The 19,070-nt window shown below is 44.5% G+C and overlaps 1 protein-coding gene across 4 annotated transcripts in view; it reads left to right on the plus strand.

The window, feature by feature from the left end:
• LOC110535542 (partitioning defective 3 homolog) overlaps nucleotides 1-19,070 on the plus strand; it is a 542,091-nt gene that overhangs the window by 370,649 nt on the left and 152,372 nt on the right. For all 4 annotated transcript variants that reach the window (XM_036935238.1, XM_036935240.1, XM_036935237.1 and 1 more), the window contains one exon: nucleotides 8,675-8,927. In XM_036935238.1, the coding sequence (XP_036791133.1) occupies nucleotides 8,675-8,927 (253 nt within the window). The remainder of the gene's footprint in view (nucleotides 1-8,674; nucleotides 8,928-19,070) is intronic.

Consider the following 19,070-nt stretch of genomic DNA (forward strand, 5'->3'; position numbering starts at 1 on the left):
GCAAGGTCTATGAAGACGGCTGCACAGTACTGTCTTTTATCGATGGCGGTTATGATATCGTTTAGTACCTTGAGCGTGGCTGAGGTACACCCGTGACCGGCTCGGAAACCAGATTGCACAGCGGAGAAGGTACGGTGGGATTCAAGATGGTCAGTGATCTGTTTGTTGACTTGGCTTTCGAAGACCTTAGATAGGCAGGGCAGGATGGATATTGGTCTGTAACAGTTTGGGTCCAGGGTGTCGCCCCCTTTGAAGAGGGGGATGACTGCGGCAGCTTTCCAATCCTTGGGGATCTCAGACGATATGAAAGAGAGGTTGAACAGGCTGGTAATAGGGGTTGCGACAATGGCGGCGGATAGTTTCAGGAATAGAGGGTCCAGATTGTCAAGCCCAGCTGATTTGTACGGGTCCAGGTTTTGCAGCTCTTTCAGAACATCTGCTATCTGGATTTGGGTAAAGGAGAACCTGGAGAGGCTTGGGCGAGTAGCTGCGGGGGGGGGGGGAGCTGTTGGACGAGGTTGGAGTAGCCAGGCGGAAGGCATGGCCAGCCGTTGAGAAATGCTTGTTGAAGTTTTCGATAATCATGGATTTATCGGTGGTGACCGTGTTACCTAGCCTCAGTGCAGTGGGCAGCTGGGAGGAGGTGCTCTTGTTCTCCATGGACTTCACAGTGTCCCAGAACTTTTTGGAGTTGGAGCTACAGGATGCAAACTTCTGCCTGAAGAAGTTGGCTTTAGCTTTCCTGACTGACTGTGTGTATTGGTTCCTGACTTCCCTGAACAGTTGCATATCGCGGGGACTGTTCGATGTTAGTGCAGTCCGCCACAGGATGTTTTTGTGCTGGTCGAGGGCAGTCAGGTCTGGAGTGAACCAGGGGCTATATCTGTTCTTAGTTCTGCATTTTTTGAACGGAGCATGCTTATCTAAAATGGTGAGGAAGTTACTTTTAAAGAAAGACCAGGCATCCTCAACTGACGGGATGAGGTCAATGTCCTTCCAGGATACCCGGGCCAGGTCGATTAGAAAGGCCTGCTCACAGAAGTGTTTTAGGGAGCGTTTGACAGTGATGAGGGGTGGTCGTTTGACTGCGGCTCCATAGCGGATACAGGCAATGAGGCAGTGATCGCTGAGATCCTGGTTGAAGACAGCGGAGGTGTATTTGGAGGGCCAGTTGGTCAGGATGACGTCAATGAGGGTGCCCTTGTTTACAGAGTTAGGGTTGTACCTGGTGGGTTCCTTGATGATTTGAGTGAGATTGAGGGCATCTAGCTTAGATTGTAGGACTGCCGGGGTGTTAAGCATATCCCAGTTTAGGTCACCTAACAGAACAAACTCTGAAGCTAGATGGGGGGCGATCAATTCACAAATGGTGTCCAGGGCACAGCTGGGAGCTGAGGGGGGTCGGTAGCAGGCGGCAACAGTGAGAGACTTATTTCTGGCGAGAGTAATTTTCAAAATTAGTAGTTCGAACTGTTTGGGTATGGACCTGGAAAGTATGACATTACTTTGCAGGCTATCTCTGCAGTAGACTGCAACTCCTCCTCCTTTGGCAGTTCTATCTTGACGGAAGATGTTATAGTTGGGTATGGAAATCTCAGAATTTTTGGTGGCCTTCCTGAGCCAGGATTCAGACACGGCAAGGACATCAGGGTTAGCAGAGTGTGCTAGAGCAGTGAGTAAGACAAACTTAGGGAGGAGGCTTCTGATGTTGACATGCATGAAACCAAGGCTTTTTCGATCACAGAAGTCAACAAATGAGGGTGCCTGGGGACATGCAGGGCCTGGGTTTACCTCCACATCACCCGCGGAACAGAGAAGGAGTAGTATGAGGGTGCGGCTGAAGGCTATCAAAACTGGTCGCCTAGGGCGTTGGGGACAGAGAATAAGAGGAGCAGGTTTCTGGGCATGGTAGAATATATTCAGGGCATAATGCGCAAACAGGGGTATGGTGGGGTGCGGGTACAGCGGAGGTAAGCCCAGGCACTGGGTGATGATGAGAGAGGTTGTATCTCTGGACATGCTGGTTGTAAGCAAACCTATGTAGTTTCTGTAGTTCATGGTCAGTGTTAAATAAAGTAACTGGCCGACAGTTCCAAAATGAGACACTTTGAATATAGAAGGAGGATCCACCCATATAATTAAGCAATAAGGCCGAAGGGGTGTGGCATATGGTCAATATACCAAGGGCTGTTCTTACACACGACGCATCGCAGAGTGCCTAGATACAGCCCTTAGCCGTGGTATGTTGGCCATATACCACAAACCCCCAAGGTGCCTTATTGCTATTATAAACTGGTTACCAACATAATTAAAGCAGTAAAAATAAATGTTTTATCACACCCGTGGTATACTGTTTGATATACCACGGCTGTCAGCCAATCAGCATTCAAGGCTTTAACCACCCAGTTTATAATTACATATAGAACATTTATTTGCTAATATCTCTATGGATCTACCCCTCACTCAAGTTCTGTAGGTTTTCTCTCATACATTACTTAGTGAGAGGCAAGCAGAAAGGAATAAGCATCCAATCAGCATCTACATCAGAGCCCATTAATATGCATAGGGTTAGTGTAGAAGTGAATTGTTCGAGACTGCTTCTCCATGTCTTCCCTGAGGGCTCACAGCCATTTAAACTGCATTGTCATTTATTCCAACCAGACTACAAACAGAACAAGGAAAGCACTTCCATTGTTTGCCAACAGAACACACGAGTACAGCTTTTTTGCTTCTTGGCTTATGGTCCTGGATGTTTTGTGTTGTAAGCTTTAATGTATGTGCTTTTTTTTGTTCAATGTTGTGCCTAGATTCAGAATACATTCTTTATTTTGGGATTCAATAGAAAAGTGTGTCATCATGTTCTCTAACGGTTTCCTTTTATGGTTTTACTTTCTTAGTGTCATAACACATTGGTACAGGTAAATCTGTTTTATGTTGAGTAGAAACTGGATTTTGGGATTCTTTAGATACTCTGACTGTACTGCCAAATGTATTGACTAAAATGAAGACCAGAAATAATTGACATTCTCAAAGTATTACCTAGTCTCCCCCCTTCCCTTTGACTGAGCACGTCAGTTGGCAGGTGTTTCTTGACACGAAGGCATTTGAGATAGAGGCAGGGAGGTGGTACATTCCTGAACAGGTAATACCCTGCAACGCCACCACAATAATCACCAGATATATTTTTCATTCATTCTCCATGAATAGATTCCATTAAAGCAACCTGGAGAAATTTGAAAAAGAGGGGAATAATTTGCATGGAATTATTTGCATCTCTTTGTTCTCATAAGCTCTGTCTGCAAACCACTAAATGCTGTCTTATCTTGCCTCAGAAAAAAAAAAATGGGACAAACTCTACGATTTCCTCCTTCCTTTCCTCTGCCGAGGAATATTTTCTCTTCTCCCATGAAATTCAAATAACTCTGATTTTATATGATATTATATCATCACAGGGTTTAATCGTCAACGTTGACAGATAAGCCTTTCGCTTTTCCTACAACCAATACTTTTATTCACATGAAATGAGAACGTGGCGTCGCCTTCTGCAAATGTGTCCCCACAAGATATCCTACCGAGCTACTGCATTCCCTTATATATGTTATCAGGGGTTTAATGTTTCTAAACAGAGATTCTGAATTCAAATCCCCCTATATTGTGTATGTTGAAATGAGCCCAGCAATTTTACATTTCAGTCAGAACTCTCATTCACACACACACTGAAATGAATCTCCCTTTTCTCTATTGAAATGGAGAGATTTAATGATACACTTTGATTGTAGTGTCAAAACATTTGCTGTCTGCGGCGGGCACACAGATCGTTTTAATTGCCCCTATTCAGTTCACTTTTCTGTGGACTCCCTCCTTGCAATCTGAGCTTGGCAAGTACCTCAACTTTTATTTTCCGAGGCTTTTTGATTGAAACACCATAGATTTGTCTTGCTGTTTTGCCTCAACTCGTTCCTGTCAGTCTTTGTGTGGCTAATGGGAAATGAAGTGTTCTATCATATTTAGACCTTCATCACGGTTGATTTCTCTCGTTCTCATTTTTTTGGCAACAGACTTTTAGTGGGCTGCTTGATAAAAACAAACCAAACACACACACACAGCGTTTTACATTCCCCCAGGAGGGCCAGTAAGATTACAATCTTTAGTGTGTTATCAGTGACAGCGTCATTACGAGCATCTAACATTAGTGCTGTTGCTAATCTTAGCCGTAATGGCCGAGATGCAGCTCAGTTCTGAGATATGCCGCCTTTGCACTTAACGAGATGATAAGCACGCCTCAGTATGAGTGATAGAATTGATATCTGTCCAGACCCTGTTAGTCTTATCATATCCCAAAGTGGGGATAGGCAAAAAATGTTGTTTTTTTGCATAATTGAATAGGGCTTAAACCACGAGATTCAGCATGCTATTCTTGTCATACACCGCCTCATGGTGAGATTTCATTTCAGTAATTTCCTTTGAGATGGATGCAGAAAGCAACCGCTGATAACTCGACGGACCGAGAAGAAAACAAGTCCTTGGCGCCTTCATCCTTTGAAATGTGAACCAAGGCTGCGTTCCAAATGGCACCCTGTGGGTCCTGGTCAATTGTAGTGCACTGCATAGGGAATAGGCAATCATTTGGGATGCAGCCCTATACTTTTCAATCACCACAGCACAGTCAGACTCATCTCATCTCATCTAGCTATGCTAAGAATCCATCAAGGATTTACCTTTTTTATTTTCCTGATAAGAACCTTTCTTTTTTTCCCTGTCAAAGCCAGCCAATCAGGCAGCAATGTGCGAGACATTAATAAAGCTTAATCCCAGGGCCATCTACCTCACGCCTCATTGTGACGCATATACCACCGTAGGCATGCAGCCCATTGGAGGAGAACCCAGGCTATTTGCAATTAAGATCCCCATAGGCCTTCTCAGAGATTATTTAAATGTAAATTAGTGACAGATTAATTACAGACACGCTGCAGTGTAGTAGAAACCTTGAGTATAATCAACTCAGTTTCACTGAAGAGGGTTCATTTCAATATGGAGGTTTTCTTGGATGATGGAAATTCGAGACAGTACAGAAAACAGAGATACTGACAATCTTGCTATATATATATATATATATATATATATATATATATATATATATATATATATATATATATATATATATATATATATATAAAATGCATGTACAGTGCATTCACAAAGTATTCAGGCCCCTTGACCTTTTCCACATTTTGTTACGATACAGCCTATTCTAAAATAACCTATTCTAAAATAACAACGTGAAAACAGATTTTTAGATCTTCTTTTTGCAAATTTGGAAAACATTGAAAACAGAAATAGCTTATTTACATTTCAGACCCTTTACTATGAGACTCGAAATTGAGCTCAGGTGCATCCTGATTCCATCATCCTTGAGATGTTTTTACAACTTGATTTGAGTCCACTGTGGTAAATACATTTCATTGGACATGATTTGGAAAGGCACCCAAATGTCTAAACAAGGTCCCGCAGTTGACAGTTCATGTCAGAGCAAAAAACAATCCATGAGGTCAAAGGAATTGTCTGTAGAGCTCTGAGACAGGATTGTGTCAAGGCACAGATGTGGGGAAGAGTACTAAAAATGTCTGCAGGATTGAAGGTCACCAAGAACACACATCATTCTTAAATGGAAGAAGTTTCGAACCACCAAGATTCTTCCTAGAACTGGCCGCCCGGCCAAACTGAGCTATTGGGGGAGAAGGGACTTGGTCAGGGAGTTTACCAAGGACCTTATGGTCACTCTGACAGAGCTCCAGAGTTCCTCTGTGGAGATGGGACAACCTTCCAGAAGAACAATCATCTCTGCAGCACCCCACCAATCAGGCCTTGGTAGAGTGTCCAGACAGAAGCCACTCCTCAGTAAAATGCACATGACAGCCCGCTTGGAGTTTTGCCAAAAGGCATCTAAAGACTCTCAGCTCCTGAGAATCTCGATTCTCTGGCCTGATGAAACCAAGATAGAACTCTTCGACTGAATGCCAAGCGTCACGTCTGGAGGAAACCTGGCACCAACCGTACGGTGAAGTATGGTGGTGGTAGCATCATGCTGTGGGGATGTTTTTCAGCGGCAGGGACTGGGAGACTAGTCAGGATCGAGGCAAAGATTAATGGAGCAAAGTACAGAGAGATATTTGATGAAAACCTGCTCCAGAGCGCTCAGGACCTCAGACTGGGGCGAAGGTTCACCTTCCTACAGGACAACGACCCTAAGCATACATTCAAGACAATGCATGAGGGGTTTCGGGAGCCTGATCAAACATCTCTAGAGAGACCTGAAAATAGCTTTGCAGCAATGCTCCCCATCCAACCTGACAGAGCCTGAGAGGATTATTATTTTTGTTCACCTTTATTTATTTATTTATTCGTTCCAATCAGTGGCAGCAGAGAACTGGAAGGAAAGGCGGCCAAATGAGGTGTTGGCTTTGGGAATAACCAGTGAGATATACCTGCTTGAGCGCGTGCTACAGGTGGGTGTTGCTATGGTGACCAGTGAGCTGAGATAAGGCGTAGCTTAAACCTAGCAAAGACTTATAGATGACCTGGAGCCAGTGGGTTTGGCGACGAATTTGTAGCGAGGGCCAGCCGACGAGAGCATACAGGTCGCAGTGGTGGGTGGTATATGGGGCTTTGGTGACAAAACGGATGACATCCAGTTTGCTGAGTAGAGTGTTGGAGGCTATTTTGTAAATGACATCGCCGAAGTCGAGGATCGGTAGGATAGTCAGTTTGACGAGGGTATGAAGGTGAGTGAAGGAGGCTTTATTGCGAAATAGGAAGCTGATTCTTGATTAAATTTGGATTGGAGATGCTTAATATGAGTCTGGAAGGAGAGTTTACATACTAGCCAGACACCTAGGTATTTGTAGATGTCCACATATTCTAAGTCAGAACCTTTCAGAGTAGTGATGCTAGTCGGGCGGGTGTGGGCAGCGATCGGTTGAAAAGCATGCATTTAGTTTTGCTAGTATTTAAGAGCTGTTGGAGGCCACGGAAGGAGTGTTGTATGGGATTGAAGCTTGTTTGGAGGTTTGTTAACACAGTGTCCAAAGAAGGGCCAGATGTATACAAAAGGGTGTCGTCTGCGTAGAGGTGGATCAAGGAATCACCCGCATCAAGAGCGACATCGTTGATATATACAGAGAAAAGAGTCGGCCCAAGAATTGAACCCTGTGGTACCCCCATAGAGATTGCCAGAGGTCCGGACACCATGCCCTCCGATATTATACACTGAACTCCACCTGAGAAGTAGTTGGTGAACCAGGCGAGGCAGTCATTTGAGAAACCAAGGCTCTTGAGTCTGCAGATAAGAATACTGTGATTGACAGAGTTGAAATCCTTGTCCAGGTCGATGAAGACTGCTGCACAGTGCTGTGTTTTATCGATGGCAGTTAGGATATCGTTTAGTACCTTGAGCGTGTCTGAGGTACACCCGTGACCAGCTCGGGAACCGGATTGCACAGCAGAGAAGGTACAGTGGGATTTGAAATGGTCAGTGAAATGGTTGTTGATCTGCAGAGAAGAATGGGAGAAACTCCGCAAATACAGGTGTGCCAAGCTTGTAGTGTCATACCCAAGAAGACTCGAGGCTGTAATCGCTGCCAAAGGTGCTTCAACAAACCACTGAGTAAAGGGTCTGAATACTTATGTAAATGTGATATATATTTTTTATATATTAGCTAACATTTCTAAGAACCTGTTTTTGCTTTGTCATTATGGGGTATTGTGTGGGGAAAAAACAATTGAATACATTTTTGAATAAGGCTGTAAACTAACAAAATGTGGAAAAAGTTAAGGGGTTTGGATACTTACCGAAGGCACTGTATACTCAACAAAAATATAAACACAACATGTGAAGTGTGTGTCCCATGTTTCATGAGCTGAAATAAAAGATCTCAGAATGTTCCATACGCACAAAAAGCTTATTTCTCTCAAATTTTCTTCACAAATTTGTTTACATCCCTGTTAGTGAGCATTTCTCCTTTGCCAAGATAATCCTTCCACCTGACAGGTGTGGCACATCAATAAAATGATTAAACGGCATGATCATTACAAAGGTGCACCTTGTGCTGGGGACAAGTACAGGCTGCTCCAAAATGTGCAGTTTTGACACACAACACAATGTCACAGATGTCTCAAGTTTGGAGGGAGTTGTCCACCAGTGCTCTTGCCAAGAAGTTGTTTTAGAGAGTTTGGCAGTACGTCCAAATGGGCTCACAACCGCATGTAACCGTGTAACCATGCCAGCCCAGGACCTCCACGTCCGGCTTCTTCACCTGCTGGATCTTCTGAGACCAGCCACCCAGACAGCTGATGAAACTGAGGAGTATTTCTGTCTGTAATAAAGCCTTTTGTGGGGGAAAATTCATACTGATTGGCTGAGCCAGGCTCCGCAGTGGGTGGGTCTGTCTCCCAACTGGTAATGCCCTCCCAGGCCCACCCATGGCTGCGCCCCTGCCCAGTCATGTGAAATCGATAGAGTAGGGCCTATTTCATTTATTTCAATTGACTGTTTTCATTATATGAACTGTAACTCAGTAAAATCATGTTGCATTTATATTTTCCAGTATTTTCCAGTTTCCAGTATGTAAGACCCAAACAAAAACAATCTCTCTCCCTCCCTTTTTCCATCTCTCAGTGGAGGAGGACACCGAGGGGAGTTCTCGGTCAGGCCGGGACTCCATATCTACGGCCACTGACCTGACCCTGCCACCCGGCAATTCTGTAACCATGGAGAGACAGGTGAATGGCAACGACGATAAAAAGAGGGTGAAGAGCGTGAGGGACAAGAAGAAGCCTGAGAGAGATAAAGAGAAGGAGAAAGAAAAAGAGAGAGAAAAAAACAAAGCCAAGAAAGGGTTGCTGCTGAAGGGCCTGGGAGATATGTTCAGGTAAGGACCCTTTACCCTCTAGACCCAATCAAAACTCTTCTTTTGTTAATGTATTCAGTAAAACATTCTGGAGCATGACTAGAGCATTCTGTAGCATTCTGGAATCGGAACACAGAGTGCGTTCTCTCTGATTGGTATTGGAACTAATGGGGGTGAACCTCACCTTAAACTCTGCTGGGGTTAATGCCCAGGCAGCCAGGCCTCTGGCACATCTCAAGCGTTTTTTTTTTTAATAAGGAAAGGATGTTTTATTCATTATGTACAGTATCATACCCACCGAAACACATTCTCTGTTTGTTAAACCAGTGGAGAATGCACTGTCCTCAGCCTGAGTACTAATGGGAATATGTGATTGGGTCTTATTAGAACAAAGGATAAAAAGCTTGTGAAGATTACGAACTTGATTTCATTAGAATCACTTTGCATGTATTTCAGATGCCCAGGGGCATTGCATTGTGAGTCATCTGCTGCTGTGCAGTCCTGGTTTGTGGCCTACAGCGTGTCAGGCTAATGGTGGGAAATTGGTAGAGATCACTCTGCTCTTGTTGGTCACCCATTGCTCTTTATGTGTGACCAGTAAACAGTCCCCCAGAGGAGGTTAGCTTCTATAAAATGCTTCCTGCATTCGGTGTATTGAGCTTCTCACTGAAACAGTACAGCAAGCCCTGCGGCTGTATGTATCAGCATCTCAGCGTTGGAGTGCTGACTTAGGATCGGTTTTGCATTTTAGATCACAATGAATAAGATTACATCAACAGTAAGGACCTGATCCTAGATCAGCACTCCTACTCAGAGATGCTTGATCAAATTGCTAATGCTAAAACTACAATGTGATCAGTACTAACCACTAATGTATGGTATTGTGAATCTGATCCTATCATGTACAGTAAGCTAACCCTCATCAGGTGAGGGATGGTGAGGGTGTATCCTACACCCTTAGTGCTAATTCAGAGAGCAGGGGGTCCAAGCGTGGTTGTTAGGGGTGCAGCCAACCGCCACTGCCGTGCGGCTAATCAAACAGAAACCACAATTAATTATTTGGATTTTATGCTCATTTGCGTCCAGCATAAATAAGGGTGCTCACACACACACACGTCTGTTATCATGCAATAAATTGTTTTCCTGCGGATTATCTTAATGGGATTAACTCGTGTATCACGGGGGACAGCTCCATAATTAACAATGAAACTACAAGTGTTTTGAGGTCATGATTCAGGAATTCAGAAAGGTTGTTTATCTGGGGGAGATTATTTTATAATTACACATAGATGCACAAGCACACTAGTGCACGCACACAAACAGGCACATAAACATGCAAATAAACACACAAACCTCTGCCTTTAATATGTCTTCCTTTGAAGTGAGTTTGATTAGTGAATGTAAGTTGAAATGTGAGTCAGTGGCTTTCATCTCTTCCTGTGTCAATCGGCACTGCTGCCAAAGGTTGTTCCTCTTCAGCATCTTCTGCGGCGCTGGAGAGGTGCAGACTATTCACCTGGACCTTGCCGTGCCCTTCCCTGGCACATCATCTTTCTACATTATCTCTGAGTACCACAGCCACTTAGTAGTTGGCACACAGCAGCCCTCCCTGACACTCTCCCCTGCACCCTGCATTTAACTCCCGAGACTTCTGACCCTTTGTCTTATATTGGATATGCAAAGAGACAGCTCACCAAAAACCACTACTTACTTCTCTCTCTATTCCTCTGCCTGCATCCCAAATGGCACCATATTCCTGTTATACTGCTCCACGTTTGACCAGAGCCCTATGTGCCCTGGTAAAATGTAGTGCACCGTAGGGAATAGGGTGCTGTTTGGGACGCAACCTCTCTCTCTCTCTCTCTCTCTCTCTCTCTGTGTGATGCTGGCTCACTCCCTCCCTGCCCTCAGTTAAAAAGCAGGCTTGGAGAGTGTTTTGTACTGAGTTAAAGGGATACTTTGTGATTTTGCAGTGAGCCCTTTTATCTACTTCCCCAGGGTCAGATGAACTTGTGGAAACCATTTTTACGCCTCTGTGTCCAGTATGATGGAAGATAGCATAGGCTCGCAAAAAATCTCTAACTACCATTAGAGTAATGGCTAGCAGACACCGGCTAACTTTAGTTAGCAATTGCACTAGCGCTAGTTAGCAATTTACTTCATACTGGACGCAGAAACATAAAAATAGTATCCCCGAGTTCATCTGACTCTGCGGAAGTGGATAATGCCTATCCCTTTAAGGTGAGACAGGTGTAAGGCAATGGAAAGACACTGAGCTAAACTGTTCATATGAAGGAGCCTGAAAAATAGAACAATAATAAAATGCCAAGCTAGAGAAAGGGGAAGAGTCAAATATGAAGTGAGGGAGACGGACAGAGAGAGAGGGAGAGAGCTGACAAATCTTCGAAGCGAGAGAAAATATGGAGGAAGTGAAAGAGAAAAAAAAGTGAGAGATATGTTCGATGTAATGTCAGTTATTTTTTTGACGTTTTGGTCTGACACTCATTGAAAATTGAGGAGTTTCATACACAGAGAGAGATAGCATGTCCATCCAGTTCCCCAGCACATCATGAGCAATATTCCTGTTGCATACAAAACAGCTTAGAATCATCATCAGCCAATGGCATGACCAGACTTCATCATGATGACCACACATGCAACCTGATTGGCTTTAGCCCTTATCCCCGGGTGCTAATTTGCATGGAACAGGCCTTCAGCACATCAAACCAATAAGCCTCCCTGACACATACACATACACACACACACACACACACACACACACACGCACACACACACACACACACACACACACACACACACACACACACATATAATCCTTTCACAAACACACAGATAAACACACACACACACCACACGCATCTACTCCCCTAAGGAGATTTGAAGGAGTTTGCAATACACTGCAATTTGAGCTCATCTGCATGCAAAGCTAAGGACGTGGCGCCTGATGAACATGCAGTGCACACGCTTAATGGACAGCCTGATTGGTAGTGCATTAAAGCCAGGGCCAGTGGAGAGTAGTGTGATATTGTAGAGAAAAGAAGAGCGAGATAGAGAGGGGAAGAGGAGGAGAGAAATTTGACTGCTTAAGCCGGAATAAAAGAACCCTCACAGTAAAATAGCTTCTGTTATTGAATGTAAAATGATCTTCTGCAGCACATGATGTCATGTCTATTTTTGATGCAGTAATTAATAGGTTATTCATATCAAAAGGGCAGAAATGGTCATGGACGGGGATAGAAATCCCTTTAAGGGAGGACTATAGTATTTTCATTTCACTGTTGTTGTACTATATGACAAGCCCATGGTCCGATGGACATATATCCATCCAGCCATTATTCTAATAACCATGGTGCGTCTCATGTCCTCTACTCCCAGATAGCATGACTGTGATCATGTATGCGTCCCAATTGGCACCCTATTCCCTATATAGTGCACTGCTTTTGACCAAAGCCCTATAGGAATAGGGTGCCATTTGGGATGCACATCATTACTTTCGGATCTTATCAGGGTTGTTTAGACATCCACATCCCCACCCGGGGCCTTGTTAACCCTGTTAGCATGTCGCTATGCTGCCTCCATGCAGCCATATAGTATCTATTCCTGTCTGATTTGAATGGCACATTTACAACCTTAATGAGGTGTTGTTTATCTTCCCTCTGATTGGCTGACCTCTCCGAATGCCCATCTTCCATCTCCCTCTCATCTCCCATCTCGCTGTCTTTGTGTGAGTCTGCGTAGCGGAGTGTGTACTGTATTGTATTTGAATCGGCCCTTGAGCATGTGTGTGTGTGTGTGTGTGTGTGTGTGTGTGTGTGTGTGCATCAGGCTTGCGTGCTCAAGACCCGTTCCTTTCATGGGTGCTGAACTAATGCATCCTGGTTGTGGTAAAAGGAGCAGGCAGCTGCCGGACGGAGAGAGAGAGAGGGAGAGAAAGACAGACCGAGCGAGAGACAGGAATGGTGTGCACTGGAGTGAACTGTGGTGCCACATAATAGGGGGAAGAGGAGGAGGTGGAGGGGGAAAAAGGAGCAGGAGGGGAGAGGGAAGAAAAAGTAGGAGGGAGGGAGGTAGCGAGTGGGGGGGAAGGTTGGATGGTGGATGTAAGATTCCATGCCACAAAGGCAAATAATAGGAGGGTGTTGTTGGCAGAAGGAGAGTAGCTAAAGAGTTAGCGTGCCTTGGCATGATGTAGCGTGATGTTATGGGATCTGTTGTATACGCTATGTTATCTATGCATTCCATATGACCCCATATGGTTGCGTGGGCGTCGTCACTTCAGATTATGGTAAGCCGGTTTGGTCATTAGTATTGTAACATCAACACATATTTGCATATTTGTATATATTTTTTATTTATAAAGGATCCCCATTAGCTTCTGTCAAGAAACAAAGCAATAAAACAACACATACAACACATTATTAGACCACTAGTCTACCACTACATTTCTGCAATACATAATACATAATACCACAATACAACAACAATACAATGTACATGTGTGTAGAGTGCGCGTTTGCGCGTCTGTGTGCCTGTGTTTGTGTCTCTTCACAAGCCGTATTGTTCCATAAGTTTGATCTGTTTTTTATCATTTTCTACTGCTTGCTTGAGTTATCTGATGTGGAATAGAGTTCCATGTAGTCATGGCTCTATGTAGTACTGTGCATTTCCCAGAGTCTGTTCTGGACTGTGAAGAGACCCCTGGTGGCATGTCTTGTGGTGTATGCATGGGTGTCCGAGCTGTGTGCTAGTCTTTTGAACAGATATCTCGGGGCTTTCAACATGTCAATACCTCTCACAAAAACATGCACTCTCCTCTACTTTGAGCCAGGAGAGATTGACATGCATGTTATTGATGTTAGCTCTCCATGTACATTTAAGGGCCAGCCGTGCTGCTTTGTTCTTGGCCAACGGTAATTTGCCTTTGTCCCTCTTTGTGACACTTGACCATATGGTTGGGAAGTAGGCCAGGTGGGATAAAACTAGGGTCTGTAAGGACTTGTTTTGTTGATAGAGATGTAAAGAAAGCAGAGTGGCGCTTTATTACGGACATACCTCTCCCCATCTTAGCTACCATTGCATCAATATGTTTTGACCATGACAGTTTACAATCCAGTGTTACTCCAAGCAGTTTAGTCTCCTCAACTTGTTCAATTTCCACATTATTCATCACAAGATTTAGTTGAGGATTAGGGCTTAGTGAATGATTTGTCCGAAACACGATGCTTTTAGTTTTTGAAATATTTAGGACTAGCTTACACCCATTCTAAAACTGACTGCAGCTCTTTGTTTAGTGTTGTAGTTGATGTGTATAATGTTGAGTCATCAGCAAACATAGACACACATGCTTTACTCAGTGCCCGTGGCAGGCAATTAATAAAAATATAAAAAAGTAAGGGGCCTAGACAGCTGCCCTGAGGTGTGCCTAACTCTACCTGTATTATTACACACACCGTTTACCCATCAATGGCAATTAGGCGTTCCCATAAGCAGGCACTGACAGCTGCAGAATCTCATCTCAGATAATTAATTGTGGTTCATGTCATGCCTCACTTATCATAATGTCCCATAAAAGATTGGCCAAGGTATTAATCCTACCATAGTTCAGTCAGGATCAAGCTACAACCTATTTAGAAGAATGACCACCAGCTTATGTTAGAGGAAAAGAAAAATGACTCAACTTAGCACCATTCGTCTGCAACATCACAAATGGCTGTTGAGTACAACATATTTGTATGATATATTTCCAACTAATATGTCTTTGACATGCCATACCGGACATGTTATTGTGAGTGAGTATTTCTGTGTATAAACTGAGAATTAAAGACATGCCAAATTTGCATTGGGTTTATTGATGTAACAGCAACAGCCTTCCACTCTTCCTCTCACTGGGATCCACCACTAAGAGAGATCTCATCTCATAGTGGATATTGTCCTTAAGAAGAGGATCCCGTTTTCACCCTGTCAAAAACATATTTGAGAATATTTCCCTCCCTCTTCAAAGCCGATTAATCCTTGAGCTTTAAAGGGAGTCATTTTGGGCTGAAGTCAAACCTTGAAAACCTTGAAAAGGACCAAATATGCCCTCTGTGTGTGACATCCTGTTATCCCCCTGCCAATCACAGAGCAGAGACACAGCAGTGGAGGTGGGACAATGAACACAATTCACCACCCCGGCAGATTACCAAACACTGTCACAATGAAACAAAACAAAACATATGGTTAGGCTAAACACAGATTTGTGCGTGTGTGTGCATTCGTCTGAACGCGTGTGATTGCGTGTCACAGGAAAGGTCTTATTGACGATTTGGGGGCATGCTTTTAGAAAGCATCCGGCATTGGATTAAGGAGAGAGGGGAGGGCGAAGAGAGAGGTCAGTGACTGTAGCCGCAATATCAGACACTAAGAGGGGTGGTGTATGTATGTGTGTGTGTGTGTGTGTGTGTGTTGGCGGCTTAGAGACCAGGGGGACAGCTCTTCTTTCCTCTGACCACTCAATGCAAATGTAATCTGACACCAGTGTATTTCCATCAGAGGGCCAAGGAATAATTTGGTTTGGAATGATCACACGGGATGTGTGTGTAGTAGAAGTTGTAAAGTGAGTAGGGAGAGCATGGAACTAATTGAATCTGAAATCTTGTCGGAGTGAAATGGGATCCACCGGTGTCTTTCACCCAGCAGCGTCTCACAGAGAAGGCTCCAAACATGACTGAATTCATAAAGTGGCTTGTTAAGGACCTAATTAAATGTAGCAGCTTCCTCCACGGCCATCCTTGCCCTCTCATGGAACAGTCCCTGGGAACCCAAGACTCTCCTCACACACTCTTATTAACTCATACTGTATATGTCGGATCCACACTATAGGGACGAACCGAGCCAAGTCGAGCTGTTCTGGGCTGCCCTGGTTACACGTTCACCACCGTGCTGGAAGGGACAATGTGTAAAGAAATGTCCCAGTACAGTAAGCGTCAGCCCTGTCATGTGGATTAGACATTAGTCTCTTCTCTTAGCTGCTCTGTCTGATGACGATGAGTTTAGGCCATAATCAACACTAGACACGCTTCACTCTTTTTAATTGCTCTCTGCATCCTCTAACTTTTGTCATCTTCTTCTTTTGGTTTTTGTTTTCCAACTTTGTGTTGGTATTTCTGTACTGGAAGCGATTCCTTTGATCAATCAGAGCGGAAGTATGCTAACTAGACTGTACGTTGATTCTCAAAGGGATGGAAATTGAAGTCATGAGAACACAAACAACATAGGAAGATCTGAGAACATTGTGATCCCATTTTGTTTCATCAAACAGCTCAAGTGGGAAAAAATTATTAATTTTGTAGAATGGAGGGAATATTTAAGATCCAAGTTATCAAACAAGGGTCCTCTATAGAATTTACTGTACAATGTACTGTATATGTCAATGAGTTGGGTTTAAATGCAGAGCATGCTGTGCACTGCAGTAATGCAGCTGTTAGAAGTGCATAGGAGGAAACCTTTTTTCTTATTTTTCTCCTCTCATGTGAGACAGTATGTAAATGATCATATAGTAATACTCATCACTAGTCTGCTCACCCATGCACTGAACTTACCATGTAATCAAATAGAAGTGAAGTGAAGTGAAGTGTGTGTGCCCTGTCCCCTGAAGTGAAGTGTGTGTGCCCTGTCCGCTGAAGTGAAGTGTGTGCCCTGTCCGCTGAAGTGAAGTGTGTGTGCCCTGTCCGCTGAAGTGAAGTGTGTGTGCCCTGTCCGCTGAAGTGAAGTGTGTGTGCCCTGTCCGCTGATGTGAAGTGTGTGTGCCCTGTCCGCTGATGTGAAGTGTGTGTGCCCTGTCCCCTGAAGTGAAGTGTGTGTGCCCTGTCCGCTGAAGTGAAGTGTGTGCCCTGTCCGCTGAAGTGAAGTGTGTGTGCCCTGTCTGCTGAAGTGAAGTGTGTGTGCCCTGTCCGCTGAAGTGAAGTGTGTGTGCCCTGTCCGCTGATGTGAAGTGTGTGTGCCCTGTCCGCTGATGTGAAGTGTGTGTGCCCTGTCCGCTGATGTGAAGTGTGTGTGCCCTGTCCGCTGATGTGAAGTGTGTGTGCCCTGTCCGCTGATGTGAAGTGTGTGTGCCCTGTCCACTGATGTGAAGTGTGTGTGCCCTGTCTGCTGATGTGCACATGCTCATTCCATTCCACAAAAAAACGATGAGGGGAGAATTGTTGAATTATGCTACTCAATTCCTTTTCAAAGCCAACCAATTAAAAGCCAGGACCATACTTCTGTTCCCTCAGCTCTAGACATGTGGTTCTGTGTGTTAGGTGAAATATTTTCTCTTCTCTTCCCTCATCTCGCTCTCGCTCTGATCTGTTTTTCCTTTTGGTGAGTTGTGTGAGGGTGACAGAGAAATATATACCTCCTTTCATGACTTGCTGGGGATTTGTCATGAGCGATGCTTAATTGGGTCTTCTCTGGCACATGATGGGGGGAGAGAGAGAGAAGATGTTTGTAGCCTGTACAGATTTTTCTCGTCTGAGAGATGGAGGACAGAGATGTTGTTTTTAAAAGCTGATCCTCTCAGCTGTAAATCTGAGAGAGGGGAGAGATGATGGCAGAATATATATTTTTTTTTTTTGGGGGGGGGGGGGTACAGATACTGATGTCTGAAAGGTTGGAGCGTGAACACTACAGGGGCCTAGCCCCAGTGGCTGATGCCTCCCCATCACTGATCTCTCCGAGCTGATTCCTACAGGATCTCTCTTAGCAACTGATCCCTGTAGATCTCTCCCCAGCCCTGTCGGCTTGCTCTGGGTTCTGATCCCCTGCACACGGACACTGGCAGAGCCTTGTCCTTGGATCATTTTCATTTCCATCTCCCTCTGTTTGCCTCCTTGTCTCTCTATACTCCACCTCTCTTGCTGTCTCTCTCGCTCTCCAATTATCTTCTACCCCCCCTCCTCTCTCATCTCACACCTCTCCTTCTCCTGCCCTTGGGGGATTCAACCTCTCTCGTCTCCCTCGGAATTCTGCGAGGATGTATGTCACGGATCAATGATTCAGGTGTCTACTCCCATGGTGCTTCACATGCAATGCATATTCTAGTCCTGTATGTGTGTGTTTCAAAGAAATGACAGTGAGCTAGATGACCTGCTTCTCCTCTCTTTCAAATGCTTGGATAGACGAAAGTAGGCAAAGACATGACAGGACTGACCAAAGTTTTGTCTAGTTAAAGTCTACTAGAAGCTTCTCTGTTAGTCCCGTCTATTGTAGAGTGTTGTGTATGTGAACTGTATGCCTAACTCAGACACACCCGAGGGGCTAGACGTGGTGCCCGGGTGATGTGGCGTAGATGTGTGTATGTAGTACCTTAAATCACAGCTGGAGCAATTAGCAAGTGAAGTAGCAGTCTAGCTGTTTACCTTCAGTGTTTGTGTCTGTCTGTGTGTGTTTGTGTGTGTTCTCCCAGCGAACATAGTGAAGTGTGTATGAATGAAAAAGGAGCTAGCGCTCAGCATTCAACGTGCTATATTTCACACAGAGGCCCGGCCGCATTACAAAGGACAAGGAACAGCCCAACATGATTGTCTTTAATGTTGCTCATAAATCACAATGATGGGGATGCCTGTGGGAGTGTTTGTGGGTGTGGGTTGTGTGTGTGTGTGTGTGTGTGTGTGTGTCTGTGTGTGTGTGTCTGTGTGTCTGTGTGTCTGTGTGTGTGTGTGTGTGTGTGTGTGTGTGTGTGTGTGTGTGTGTGTGTGTGTGTGTGTGTGTGCATGTGCGTGTGCTTGCGTGCGAGCTACACACTGAGAGGAACGTTCCAAATCAGCGTCTCTGACACTCGTGATTAAACCCACTTATTATAACATAAATAGTCTATACTCATTCATAAATCCATGCTTTACAATCCGAATATGCCGTGAGAGATGTGTTTTCTGAGAGGGAATGAGTCAGGGTGGTTTTGAAGGACATGCAAAACACAAGCATTCACACTCACACAGGGAGAACGTGTTGGCAATATCCACACTTGTAAAACACAGCCTTCTTATTGTCCTGATGGCGATCAGTCGGGTCACTTTATCCAACATTCAGGTCAACTGGCCTTGTGCCATTCTGATAGGTGAGCTTGTCTCAGTCTTGACACATTGACAGAAAGAGATGGAGAGACGACGACATGCAGAGAGT

Source organism: Oncorhynchus mykiss, chromosome 11 (genome assembly GCF_013265735.2).
Source record: "Oncorhynchus mykiss isolate Arlee chromosome 11, USDA_OmykA_1.1, whole genome shotgun sequence".
Lineage (NCBI taxonomy): Eukaryota > Metazoa > Chordata > Actinopteri > Salmoniformes > Salmonidae > Oncorhynchus > Oncorhynchus mykiss.